The sequence below is a fragment of the Brachyhypopomus gauderio genome, chromosome 4 (genome assembly GCF_052324685.1).
Source record: "Brachyhypopomus gauderio isolate BG-103 chromosome 4, BGAUD_0.2, whole genome shotgun sequence".
NCBI lineage: Eukaryota > Metazoa > Chordata > Actinopteri > Gymnotiformes > Hypopomidae > Brachyhypopomus > Brachyhypopomus gauderio.
This window is the reverse complement of record NC_135214.1, coordinates 10,661,350-10,675,099: the sequence shown is the minus strand read 5'-3', so window position 1 is coordinate 10,675,099 and position 13,750 is coordinate 10,661,350. Positions and strand designations below refer to the sequence as shown.

Sequence of the window (13,750 nt, the reverse complement as noted above, 5' to 3'; positions counted from 1 at the left end):
TTTATGAATTGTTTCTGGAAACTCCAGAAATAGACGTCTTAAGCAACGCCACAGTGGAAGAGTCCGAGATCCAATTAGCTTCAAGCGCACTGACACTGTGTATGTGGGGACATTGGTGAAGACTGTGCGCATACATATTTACGATCACATCACTCTCCTCTCTGTAACATGCTGAAAAACTGATAAGAGCATCTGCTAAATTTGTTAAATGTAAATCTACCCAGGAGAAAACTTAAATCTGAGTCATTTAGTCTCGTTTCTGTATTACTACAGTAATAAGGCAGGTTGTATTCACACTTGGCAGAAAAGTTGGACATTTGTTTTCCTGCTTCTCGTGTAAAATAGATAGGTGTGTTTTACTTGATACACCAAATTATATATTTTATAGAGAAATACATTTGCGTTGGTGCATTTCCTCGTTCAGCGTTGAAACCTTGGACGTTTCTTCGAATCACGTCTGTGTTTTATGAAGGGATATCTTCATTATTTGGGTTCATGTTGTCGTTCAGTAATAGTGCGTTAGCTTAATATAGATTTTCGGTCTAAGATGTGACCTAGTACTGTGGTCACGAGCGTGGTTTGCAATTGGTCCAGAACCCTGCCAGTATCCCGCGAGGCGATTCAGGTTGGATCGTTTGCTCATCCACGATCGGATAATCCCGGTGAGACCGCGGCTGAGTTTGCATCCTCACAAATCCCCCTCCAGACGGGCTACTGTGGAGCTAGGGTGGCGTGTCTGCACCGTGCACAGCATTCCTCTGGATGTTCCTCTGGATGTTCCTCGCGCTCCCACAGAGATAACGTCGCTGCGCGTCTTCCCACCTCACATGGAGCTTCAACTTTGAACTAGCCGTTTTTTACGAGAGCGACATTTTTTCCGCGCAGGGCAAAACACAATTGTACTTGTCCGTTACGTGTTGTACCGCGTCCCAGAGATGGGGACCGTGCTTTCCGTGAGCCCCCTGTCGGGGAGGGAGGACCGTGGAGAACAGGTGCATGAAAACAGTCGGAAGAGCCTGAAGAAACCGTCTGTGATCGTGTCGACTCTCACGTTTAAGCGGCTGGTTTCAGCGAAGAAAAAAAGTAGCAAGAAAGTTGCACCTAACCCTGTACCGGATAAACCCAACTGCGAAAACGCGAGAAGGTCCGTTCAGCAGTCGAACACGGAGCGCAAGTCAAAACAGGGGTTCGTTTCTGTACCAATCCCGAGAGTTCCGTCTCAGCAGCTCGACGAAACCCGGTTGCCGCCGAGCTCAAAGCTGTCCAAATCGGCCCAAAAGCAGCGGTGTCGCGAGTCATTCGGGTCACCGGAGCATGTGGTGGTCCAGGCATCAACAGGGGAGCTGTTGCGTTGCCTGGGAGAATTCATGTGTCGTCGATGCTTTAGACTCAAGGGCTTGAGTCCAAGTGAGATCATCCTTTGGTTCCGAAACGTCGACAGAACTTTGTTGATGCAGGGTTGGCAGGAGCAGGGCTTCATAACCCCCAGCACCCTGGTGTTCGTCTACCTGCTCTGCAGAGAGACCGTGCATGACGACATTGGCAGCCCGCGTGAGCTGCAGGGCCTTTTCCTTACCTGCCTGTATTTGGCCTACTCGTACCTGGGCAGCGAGATCTCGTATCCTCTTAAGCCCTTCATCTCCGACGGCAATAAGGATGTGTTCTGGAAACAGTCTTTAGAGATTATTAATAAACTCAGTTCACAAATGCTGCAAATTCACACGGACGCGCGCTTTTTCACTGAGGTTTTCCACGACCTCAAAAACGAAGTGGGGACAAAGGTCGGAGGCCCGGACCGTTAAACCCGTCTAGAACCCACACATTTTCTTGAATAGCTGAGCCTGCATGGTACACTTGAGCGCGCTCATTCACACGGGTCAGGTTTATCTGAACGTTATATCAGATTTCATGTCACATTACTTGTAACACCATTAAATACCTCGTGCTGTACTCTGACGTAAACTAGCAATAAATTCACGGCTGCAGTGTGTAATGCATGCAGTTTGTTCAAACGGCTCGGTCATCCGCTCGTGAGGTGGTGATGTTTAAAAGAAAAGTATTAATGTACATTCACTTAGGTTTTTTTTAAATGAAGTTGTATCAAAGTAGGGTTACTTCAATCGACTGCCTACAGTGATTTCAGTCATTCAACTCGCCGTCGTCGAATTTCAGAAGACATGAGGAACTATCCAAGGTGCTGACCCACTGCGCGCGGACTTCTATGACGAGCATAACTAAGAACCTCAAACATGTGGAGCGTGTGATTGGACTTTTCTTTTGTACCAGTTCATGCAAATTCAATTATTGAACTAACATTATTACTATTATTCAAGGTTTTTTTATTCTTGCCTGATCGAAATAAATGTCATTGTTTGTTGGTGACTGTCCAAGTCTTTAGTGCGATAGGTTTGTAATGGTTACAGTTAACTTCATCTCAGTAGTCTCAGATATGATATTCTTACCGCACACTGTGTGAAGTAGAGATGACACTAATTTTAAAGCACACAACGTGCTCTCAGTCTGTAACATGCATGTATTACAAAGTCTAGTGCAGTTCTGTCTCTGAGCATTTTCATTAACAAAGAACTTCAAAGAGCAGCTGAAAGATGTTCGCCCCCCCCCCCCCCCCCCCGTTTCCTGTCGCGTGTCTCTTTGTAGTACGTCAGAGGGAGCTGTGTTTCTCACACGGTGTTTGTAGTTTTATGCCTTTACATCGCTGACCCTGGTGCTGAATCACAATGAAAGAAAATTAGCACTAGATTTTGTTTGGTGGAAGAGGAAACTGCTAGAGAATGATCTGACTGAATGATCTGCTAGTGAATGACCTGAGAAACTGGACTCAGTTTGTAACTCATCAACATATTTGAAGTCTGAATTCAAGAATGAAATGGTGCACCTAAATATTTGAATGGAGCTCTCTGCCAGAATGATCTCACAGTTGATTGGACAGAATTTGCTGCAGTATGCAAGCTGTGTTCCTGTGGCTGCAGCCCTGCAGACATTAGCAGCGTACTGGGCCACAGGAGCTGGTGTGCAGTGTGCACCCCCCCCCCCCCCCCCCCCCAGTCTCTATAGTAACAGCAGGCTCACTAAGGTACCTTAAGTGTGTGAGACAGCATTGCAGAGCCAGTGCAGTGATGACCAGATGGAAAAGTGTGTGAGCACATATAAAAATGTATGCAAACTGGTCTTTTTCTTCACTGTCATGAGCCAGGCACGACGTGCTGAACATTGGTCACTAGCCACCTGGATGAAGCATGCGTTATGTAACCCATCCCACCTGGATGAAGCATGCGTTATGTAACCCATCCCACCTGGATGAAGCATGCGTTACGTAACCCGTCCAACCTGGATGAAGTGTGTGTCACATGACCCGTCCCACCTGGATGAAGCGTGCATTACGTGACCCGTCCCACCTGGATGAAGCGTGCATTACGTGACCCGTCCCACCTGGATGAAGCGTGCGTTACAATGCTTCATAATGGAGGTCTGAGTTGATTAGCGTTGGATTGAGTAGGGTTTAGTGATTTCTATAAAAGTGACTGTTTATTAAAACTGATGGGGCAGATATGAATATCTAACTATATTTTGGTCATGTGATTAAAATTTTCCTAAATTCTTGAATGACATCATTTATTAAAAATAGTTTTAGCATCTAAATTAAGAATTAAGCAGTAAAAAGATAAAATAGCACAGAGTTAGTCCTCCATGTCTTTCTCTGGGTAGAAGAGTGAAGCAACCAGCTATATTTAGCAAGTGAATGTGGGCTATAGTTGACTGAATGAGAGAAGCTTGCAGTGCCCCCTACTGGCTGGAAGTTAGTTAGTCCCTGAAAGAGACGGGCAAGCAGACACACGGGTAACTGATTCAGGGAGGTAGTTATGTTACCTGGCTCATGACAGTGAAGAAAGAGACCAGTTTGCATACATTTTTAGATGTGCTCACACACTGGAGACAGACAGACAGGTGTTCTCGTGCACCTCTGTGCTGTGGCAGGTGTCTGGAGCTGCTCTCTCTGAACCAGGTCATGCCCCACTATGCTCCATAGCATTCGTGGGATGAATCATGTCTCCCTCACTTACGTTACATTGTCTTTGTCGCCGCAATGTTGTGCCCCAAAACACTCGGACCACCAGTTCTACTTTTATTGTGCTCGTTTCATACTCGTCCCTAATCCATAGTGATTCATCGGTGAGAGCTGTTTCAGAGTTATGGCGCCGACAGTAATGGACTTCGGTTTTCCCTAAAATAAATGTGACCGAATGCCAGTTCTACGCCAACGCACCACGTTCAGTGACCCTCAAAACGCTGTTCACACAGACTCCCACAGGTTAACTCTACTGTTCACTGTAACCTGAAGCGTCACAGGATGGAATGCAGAATAACTACTGCTCACTAGAACCCCACTCATCACAGCAGGGACAGTCCACACTTGTCCCGCCTGATGTCCACAGCTCTCTGTGCTGAATGGGTACATAATGAATGATTAGGGTGAGGCTGAACGGTACATGATGTACTGACACTGCTTGCGCCGTCATTTACTTTAATGTGTTCTGTTTATGTTTAACAATATTTAAGATTGTTAAAGAATATATGGTGGGACCATATTAGTCCAGAGGTCAAATGCCTATTTCATATTAAATATTTAAATTTCAGATGTTCAGGTGTTTATACTACACATTTCTTAGACTGTGGGTCTTTAACAGATGGGTTAGCTGCCATTGATTCTATTGTGTATGTCATGATCTAACTATCCAGCCCCCACCCTCAGCACCCAGAACTGATCCCCCCTGTTGCTTCCTGATTCGTTTTGCAGAATCTCCTCAAAGTCCAGTAGGTTCACCAAACCCAGACTCACAGCCCTGCAGACCATCAACTCTTACTCAGTCTGTTTGGGCTTTTGAAGTTGTTTACTTTCAGCAGAATGTCATGAGACCTGGGCATATATTGTTTGCAATGAGTTTCCCAATTTAAAAAAGTAACTTTATTTGAAAACATCATTGTATAACATGAGTAATGAATATTCATTCATTCACTGATTAATTACTATACCTCATTAGACTAATAATGACTTGAGACCTGTAGTGTGTAAGCTGTCCATCTGTATAACACGCAAAAAGATACACAGCATCTGCATGTTTGTGGGAAGACAAAGCTATGTTGGTGAGGAGTTACTCAGAAAGACGTCAAAATAGCAGAGAAGCACTGAGAGGAGGTGGTGATGTTCTTGCTGTTGTGTTACTGATGCCTCCTGAGACTTTGCCACATTCCACTGTGCTGTAATCACTAGCTCTCTTGGAATGGATGGGAGAAGGGTGGAGAGAAAACGAGAGGGAGGGGGGAAGGCCAGAGAGAGGGAGCTGGAGGAGGAGCCGTGTCCTGGTGGACTGGGCACTGTGTGGGCAGAGTCTCAGTGCACTTCAGCTGCCAAGGCTGAATTAGAAATGTGTTCAGTGTGCCAGCATAAAGGAACATGTCGCCTTCAATAGCACAGTGCTGTGGCTCAGCTCGTTGATATGTGGGTCACACAGGGCCCCCCTGAGCTCATCACCCCCCCCCCCCCCCCCCCCCCCCCGCTCCTCACTTATGACCTCCAGACGGTTTCTGCACCCCATTTCAGTCGTGCTGCAACTAACACGTTTTTATGAGAATGAATGTACTGCTGTAGTCCCGCTCATACTCTTTCACTTCAAATATTTTTTAAAACTTCCGTTTGGACTCTCCACCGTGATGTCTCTTCCTGTCCAGAGCAGGCTCTCTGATTGGTCTGTTTACATTCTAAGAATGTCGGTTATTACCATGGAAACGTGGCTCCCTCGCGCGGATAAACGTCTCTTCCATTTCTCTCATAAAACGAGATCTGCCTAAAAGCCAGAACTGAAGTCTAATCAATAACATTTCTAATAATAGTGATTTCTAATAAAGTTTCACTGAAAACATTTTCCCCTACGTGGTGATTAGTTGCATCGAAAATGCAGTTTGTTTGAAGAAATTATATTTCAGGCTGTTTCAGGTAAACTGAAGAGATTTCACTTAGGCTATAAGTAGTCAGGTTATTGTATATTTATTTTAGATATTCAGATATTTACGTTAGATATTCAAATAACATTTGTACCGTTGCTGGAAGAAACGGTACAAATATCCGCGTCTTCAACTGAAGCGCTGTGTATTATAAAGTCGAGACAGAAGTTAGGTGGAATCATAGCTTGTATTGAATCCGATTATTTTAGCGAAAAGACGCTGGAAATACTGATATGTACATTGCATTTGTCTTCTTTACACTGGCCTCTTCTCAAAGATTTGTGTCAGACATTGAATTACAGGTATTAATAAACTCGGAACTATTATTCAATTCGAAATGTATAAATGCTCGCGATAGTTGGATAATATCAATGGATCGTTGGTTATGAAAATGATTTTATGTTTCACCGTTGTCAGCTGAGTGAAAATGACATGGTGACCAAAAAAACAACACTGTGTATATCCAAATAAAATGTTCCTATTTTCACGCTGGTCCGTTTGAGTTGAACAGAGCTGATCTGTATGTATGTATGTATGTATGTATGTATGTATGTATGTATTATTGTTATTATTATTACTACTACTACTACCTATAATAATAATAATAATAATAATAATAATAATAATAATAATAATAATAATGTGATTATTTGTGCGAGACAAACATGTCGAGTAACAGGAACCGACGAGCAGCGCCCGTTTTAGACGGCCTAGCACGACTCCGTCTCCCCATTGGTGTCTTTATCCTCAAAACTGTCCGTGTACGTTTAATGTAAATTATTCGCATTTCAAAGTGAAAGCCAAATTCCAACCAGCTCAGTTTCGTTAAGGACTAATCTGTAATTTCTCGCCTATGAAATGTATGCCCATGACACTCACACACTCACGCACAGGTCACACACACATGGCTCGTTAAAAGCTCGGTTTCTGTTTTCTTTATTAAAACTCTTAAGTGATCTCAATGCATATAAGCTAAATCCTCCAGGAAGCCTACGTTCACATTATTTGTTTTGACATCTGACATGTTATAAAGGAATTAGGGCAATAATCAGAACTGTTTTACAGTCACATCCAAAAGATCCCCTACTGAAGACCAACTCCACATCATCTTAAAGGAAAAAACGCATAAATTAAAAGAAACTGAACGTCCTATTTGTAAAACCCATCAAATGTTCATACCAATATTTTTAAAAGAATAATGATTTTGGCTGCACAGTTAAGCTGGACCATAAAATAAAAAAATTATCTGCACCGTAAACCTGGGTTTGTACTTTGAAATATTGACAATTATAAAAAATGAGATTAGTGATAAGTGTAAGGTTGGTATGTAGACCCTATGGATTAAATATGAATTAAAGTGTAAATTTGCCCGTTGGTACCTTCTTTATGTTAAGCGACGTTATCGTTTTGGGTCTATAATACGGACCCACGCGAGAAAGATGGTACTTCAGCCAATAATTCGGACCTGGACGTGTAACGTGATAATTGGTAATGGTCAACTTGCAACAGATCGTTAAAATGTGTAGCCCATAAGATGGCGCCAGATAACTGTAACAAACTCACACTGTTGACGGCGCTAAAGAACGGACTTCACAAAAATAATGTCTACTGGTCGTGTTTATTTAATCTAAAACTATGCTTTTAAAATGAAAACTGTCAGTTGCCATTTCGGATAATGTTATAAATTGCTTTTACACATTTGTAACAAATTGATGACGCAAGTTCCCAAATTGGGCCCCTTTATTCGCTCGCGTGCTCTTGCATTAGATTGTAGCGCGCAGTCTTCTTAAGCCTTTCAGTTGTAGTGATTATTTATGTTATTCAAGTTATTCAGATTATTGATATTGTTAACACAGCTTATGTGTGATGCTGATACTGCACCGAACGGTCCTGACGGCTGTAGGTTGTGGCTGTGGTACAAGGTGGGTGGAGATCCTGCCCAGTAGGAAAAGCCTGAAGGCCCCACACTCGGAGCGACCAGGTTGAGTTTGGAAATACCTGAGAATGGGATGGGTGCGAAGTTGGTCTGGAATTTGTAAAGAGCTTGTTCAGTAGAGGAGGGCTGACACACTTGAGCCAGGCCGTGAAAGTCGAACTTGTAGGCGTAGCGCTTCCCGTGAACCTTGGTCATGATGTTTTTATCGTAGTAATACCGCAGAGCCCGGCTGAGTTTGTCGTAGTTCATGTTGGGTTTGCTCTTCCTCTCGCCCCAGCGTCTCGCCACCTCGTCCGGGTCCATCAGCTTGAACTCCCCGTTCGTCCCCTCCCAAGCGATGCACGACACGTTCGAGCTGTCGGCCAACAGTTCCAACAAAAACTGCCATAGTTGAATTTGTCCGCTCCCTGGAACAAACGACAAAACGTTCAAAAGTTTCAGCAAATAATCAAACTGTTATATTTTATCTAGACTGTAAGAGACGAAAAAAGTAGGCCTAACGTTAATTTAGTACATCTGCAGAAAAAAGCACTGTGGGGAAATGTTTCTGACGTTTGTTAGATTTTGTGAATGTGCAATAAAAATGCAATTTGTTATTTGCCACAATTATATACATATTTAAATGTAATATGTTATTTTTTAATTTTTTTGCTTTTTACGACGGGTTATTTTATTGTAAAAGCAACATGCTGAACGTGCTTACCTTTCTGAACGCTCGTGCTGAGCGGAGCCCACGAGGACGCTTTACTCTCCTTCAGCAAATTCTCTGCATGATCTGGACAACAACAGATTATTGTATTTACGGACCTTACACTAATAGACAAAGAGGTGAAATAGTTTGGTCAAAATACAAAAATAAAATCTGTCTATTTAAAGTATGTCCTAGTATAATTCAGTAATATATATAAGCGTTTTAGCACATGGAGAAATAAACTACAGTCCAAATCGATGAAAGGTTATACTCCATATGTCTGTTATCGATTTGCGTTTACCAAAGAAACATTGACGTTATATACATATCATAATTTTAAGGTTATAAATTTGTTCAAAATAAAGATGATGTAAATTAGATCGAGCACTCTTCTGTCGATTCTGAAAGGATTTGTCCGGACTTTCTCCTGAACCTCAGCGGCGAAGTCAGGAAATGCGTCCAGGAAAAAGGATATCCGATTTCCGACAAAAGAGGAGACGCGTTCCCCATTGAGACGGCAGGACGGAGACACGAGCACAACCGCAGCCTACACGCGCCAGCCACAGCCTCTTTTTCTTTTTTAAAATTTCAGTCATATTTCTATTTTTACGAAGAAAAAGTCTGTACCTGAGAAATACATGTTAAACATAAGGCTTGCTCCGCACTTCTGAGGCATTGTGGTAGCAGATGCGGAAGGGTAGGTTTTCATTCGGGGGAGATTTTTATTAAACTTTATCTCAAAACTGTGATCTGGAATAAATGTGAAACAGATTGAAGTTTCCAGGCAACTGTCACAAGCCCCATCTCTGAGACAATATTCAGACAGCAATTTCCTTTGGTGCATTGCTTTAATTAAAAGCGCAATTTACCTCTGTCATCCTTCCCTGTCTCCACAATAAAGAGGACCCGATAGAAATTCGGCCTTATCACCCCCTATCTGGCTTTAATAAAGTTTCAGCGTTAAGATCAGAGTTTCTATGGAGAATTGAAGTGTTTGACATGGAAACCAGTTCAGATCCTCTTTCTTTTCCGCCTTTTACCTCTTTGCAAACAGAAACGCCTGTTCCACGCTGGGACAATGTTTACCTTTTACGTATGCCTCACTGCATATTGGTAAACAAGGACATTTTATCCCCGACCCTTGGGCGTGCGATCGAAATGAAACCATGTTGTAAATTTAAAGGCTCCCCTTATGATTATATTGATTAACCACTGACCATATAGATCGAGCCATACACCTCCAAATAACAGGCCATAACGGACAGAGAAATGTCACGAATGTCATTGTCACTGTTGAAACACAACAGGAATAAACCAGATTATGTTCATACAAAAATAAAGTGTACAACCTTTTAAAAATGTGAGAATGCCCAGACTGGAGTCTACAAATTTAAATTATTCTAAAATTACTGTGAAAGCAGATGAGGAATGAAAATCGTGTTATAAAAACAATGAAATATTTGCATAACGATGGTCAAATTTACAACTAAGGCTTCTGTTGTTACATGCCTGCATTTTTGATGATTATCATTTCTTGTTCTCTAAAATGTTTGTGTCCATAGTTAATCTGAATTACATTTACGTTGTAAAATACTCAAACGTTTTTTTAAATGTTACATTGAATACATATAGTCATATACAGAGAGAGAGAGAGAGAGAGAATATATATAATCATATACATAGAGTGAGAGAAATATATATAATCATATACATAGAGACAGGTCCCTCATCAGCTGAACAGCTGAACATAATTGTTTATATATATATATATTTATTTATATATATATAATTGTTACAAACAAGTAAAACGCCGGAAAATACTGTAGGAAATTAAACCAAGTATTATTTACCAAGTTAATACCAGTGACATATTGCTATCATATCATGTTCTGTAGACGGAGAAAGGCAACAGTGAAATTCACATGATTATTAGTGTTAACCACGCGGATGATTTGGATTGTACTGCTTTTAACTCCAGTCTGAGGAGTCGGTCCAGCTTCTTTAATCGCTTCGGTCCAGTCCACTGGACATATGCATGACGCCACGTGTAAGGAATGGTGCAGTTCAAAACATGTTGGACAAATGACCACGGAGACTCTGAGGTCGAGGTTGAAAGCACAGCGTGCGTTTTATTGTCGTCTTTGCCGTGGAAGCAGAATCACGTAACACAAAAAGCGTGTGCTGCGTGAGATAATTAGACTGTTTATATTGCGTCTCAGTTCGAGTTCATTCCGCCGAACCAATATCCAGGAACAGTAACGTTTTATGGTATTGTGAAACTGTAAAACCGGCGTCCCCGCGCCGTCTCGAAGCGCGCGCTGTGTAGTGTCGTCTCTTGCGTCCCAGACTTGCTTTAGCTGCCTGAGTCTTTAACAGATATCGCAGGCAACTTAAAACAAGCCTCGAATGCTAGATAATGATTCATTTATGACTTTCAACTGTAATGAAAGATGGCGGCGTTATTAAAATATATTCACAGTGTTGCTGGTTAAACAAATAATGCAGAAACTCGTGATGTTTTGACAAGTACTTACAGATATTTATCTCTAATTTGTCGACGGGTAATTTCTTTTAATCTTAGCATTCGTACTTTTTAAAATTTTCCTAGAGAATTTATTATATCAGGTTTTAATAATGAATACAGATAGCTTAAGGCACACCGGGAAACTGGAGTTTTATTACATTAACCTTAGTAAATGTTCACTATATAATCAATATATATTTTGTTCTTTTTCCTTACAGGAGATTTTCACTTACCCAGTCGTCTGCAGGGTCTCTCTCTTCAGACCAGCTATAATTGCTAAAGACATCCTACACACGTAGTTGTTTCTCAACAGCCACCGTGTTATATCTGTCCACACCACTTTTAATACGCTGGAACTGGAATGTATATTTGTGAAAGGTGTGTATGGTTGAACATTTATTAGGAGATCCTGGACTGGGTGTGGATGCTGTTTTCATCGCGCAACCGTATAGTTCACATCTGATTAGTTCACGTCTGTACAGTTCACGTCTGATTCAGCGTTTAGGGTGTGTGCAGACACTGGCTGCTTTCTCTTCAAACAAAGAGACGGAATTAAAACAGGATGCTGGTGTTCAAAAGTCTTAGCCTAATCTGAAACGGATAACCGAAACAACGAACTATTCGCTACATTTTCTCAGCTTCCACGGTTTACTTCACATCATGTTTATTCGTAAACAACCCGAACTCCCCCCACACCCGGCGGCGTGGGCCCAGGTCAGGACCTAGGACAGCTCCGAGCGTCACACCCCACACAGAGCCGAATGCCATTGTCCTCGACCAATCGTCTGCGTGCCATCGTTGGCCCAACTGCGCGTCTGGACCCCTCAAATCATTCTGCGAGAGAGCGAATGTCACACTGTGGTGTTTTTGGCATATGGCCTACTACAAGCACGTAACATTTAGGTTGATAATATTAATCTATTGTGGATCATTGGTTGAATTCTTTTAAACAATTGGCTCAGATAAACGGGCGACGATGAGATTATTGAATACGATTTATTAATACCGGAGTGATACACGCAGCACCGGGCTGCACTTCAGGTCAACGTGCTGACAGCAACGTCTCGCGCTCCGCGGCTGCAGTATCTTATATTACGGCGAGAAATTCGTATTCACACAGTTTATACGCTTCACGAAAGACGTCTTTATATCGAGATAAACATGCCGTGATAACAAAGCACGTTGTTGAATCTACCTGAAGGTAATATATTCTCATTAATCCACGTAATTACCACTACAGAAAAGAAAGAGCAGCAGGTCAGCGCCGCTCCGATATTATAATATTAAGAACGAAAATTTTGTAAAGCATCTTAGAGACAGCAGTTTCACATCTTAAGAGATTTTATTCATTTATAAAAAGAAAAGAACTTGCACTCTTTTCCAGAGTTTAAGTCTTTATTGCCCGTTGGACACTTGGCACATCACTGGTAGGAGAGGGCAGTAGAATTAGGTCTTAATGCTGAATTCTGATCGCTTAATGCTGAATTCTGAACGCTTAATGCTGAATTCTGCGGATAGATTGAATCTGGTTAGTGTGAGCCTGGGTGCTGTAGTCCTTGTAGTTTCTGAACTCTCCTTGCCGTCTGTCTCTCTCCAGAATGTACTGGTATCCGCGGTAACCAGGAAACTGGTAGGCCACCCAGCTGTAAGGAGAAAGCACATTTCATTTATTGCTTTTATGGTTAGTATGTTCCAGTACAGAGACTGGATTTAAAACAACTGAACATGGATGATGCACTTTATTAATATTTAAGAGGAGAGAACATGTGATCATCAGATTTCTGCTTCAAGCTTTTCCATGAAATCAGAATAATTCACATTTGGTGGCCACTGCTAATAAAATAATGTCCCGTTCTATGGCAGTAGTGCATCTGAGAAACCAGGGGTGTGTTGGGTGAGTCTGGCTTTGTTGGGTGAGTCTGGCTTTGTTGGATGAGTCTGGCTTTGTTGGGTGAGTCTGGCTTTGTTGGGTGAGTCTGGCTTTGTTGGGTGAGTCTGGATTTGTTGAGTGATTCTGGTTTTGTTGAGTGAGTTGGGTTTTGCTGGAAGGTTGGGGGAGGCCTTACGCTCCAGAGTTGATTTTGATTGATGGCACCTCCTTGCTACACCAGCCCATGGCTTGGAGAGATGGACAGTCATCACAAATCTCGAACTTGCGGCCCTGGAAATCCTCGCACTCGTAGAGAGTCATCTTGCTGTCACTGTGGTTCTGTAGGAGTGGAAACATCGCAGGCTAAGAGCCAGGGCTCTATTGGGCAAAGCTAATTCCTCTACTAAAAATATGGATAAGGTGTGGCAAGTTAACCTTAAAAATGTACTGAGTGTAATTTGGCTTGAATGGTGAATATTTGGTGTGCACGTGTGTATAAGTGCTGTGTAGAATAAACAGCTAAAGGAGTTTTGTGAGTATGGATCTTTTATCCAGACATGACTGGTCTGATGTGTGATTAGCAAGTAGGGTCAGAGTTTAAAAAATGTCCCTCTGATGTCAGCAATGCTAATGTTAGTGTGGAGTCAGTTATGGTGACGTTGATGTGAGGTTGTCTACTAACGTTTTAATGTTTCTTTGTATTTATAC

At 42.1% G+C, this 13,750-nt stretch overlaps 3 protein-coding genes across 6 annotated transcripts in view; 1 reads left to right on the top strand and 2 right to left on the bottom strand.

Moving 5' to 3' along the window:
• The first annotated feature begins 450 nt into the window (after positions 1 to 450).
• cdk5r2b (cyclin dependent kinase 5, regulatory subunit 2b (p39)) lies at positions 451 to 2,301 on the top strand. The gene has a single exon (XM_077001182.1). It carries the CDS (start codon positions 936 to 938, stop codon positions 1,800 to 1,802), a length of 867 nt encoding a protein of 288 aa, XP_076857297.1. The 5' UTR covers positions 451 to 935; the 3' UTR covers positions 1,803 to 2,301.
• A 4,640-nt stretch (positions 2,302 to 6,941) lies between these two features.
• On the bottom strand, positions 6,942 to 11,563 carry fev (FEV transcription factor, ETS family member). 2 transcript variants are annotated; one of them, XM_077002149.1, is made up of 3 exons: positions 9,276 to 9,497; positions 8,661 to 8,732; positions 6,942 to 8,364 (listed from the first exon to the last, which is right to left on the bottom strand). In XM_077002149.1, the coding sequence occupies exons 1-3, from the start codon at positions 9,490 to 9,492 to the stop codon at positions 7,817 to 7,819; spliced, it is 837 nt and encodes a 278-aa protein (XP_076858264.1). In that variant the 5' UTR covers positions 9,493 to 9,497; the 3' UTR covers positions 6,942 to 7,816. The 2 variants fall into 2 exon arrangements, 1 of the variants encoding a protein (XP_076858264.1); XR_013130376.1 differs by lacking the exon at positions 9,276 to 9,497 and adding an exon at positions 11,406 to 11,563 and having other exon boundaries at positions 8,300 to 8,364.
• A 997-nt stretch (positions 11,564 to 12,560) lies between these two features.
• Positions 12,561 to 13,750, bottom strand: part of cryba2b (crystallin, beta A2b) — a 12,605-nt gene continuing 11,415 nt past the window's right edge. For all 3 annotated transcript variants that reach the window (XM_077002146.1, XM_077002147.1, XM_077002148.1), the window contains 2 exons: positions 13,239 to 13,381; positions 12,561 to 12,815 (listed from right to left, as the gene is read on the bottom strand). In XM_077002146.1, the coding sequence (XP_076858261.1) occupies positions 12,668 to 12,815; positions 13,239 to 13,381 (291 nt within the window). In that variant the 3' untranslated portion in view covers positions 12,561 to 12,667. The remainder of the gene's footprint in view (positions 12,816 to 13,238; positions 13,382 to 13,750) is intronic.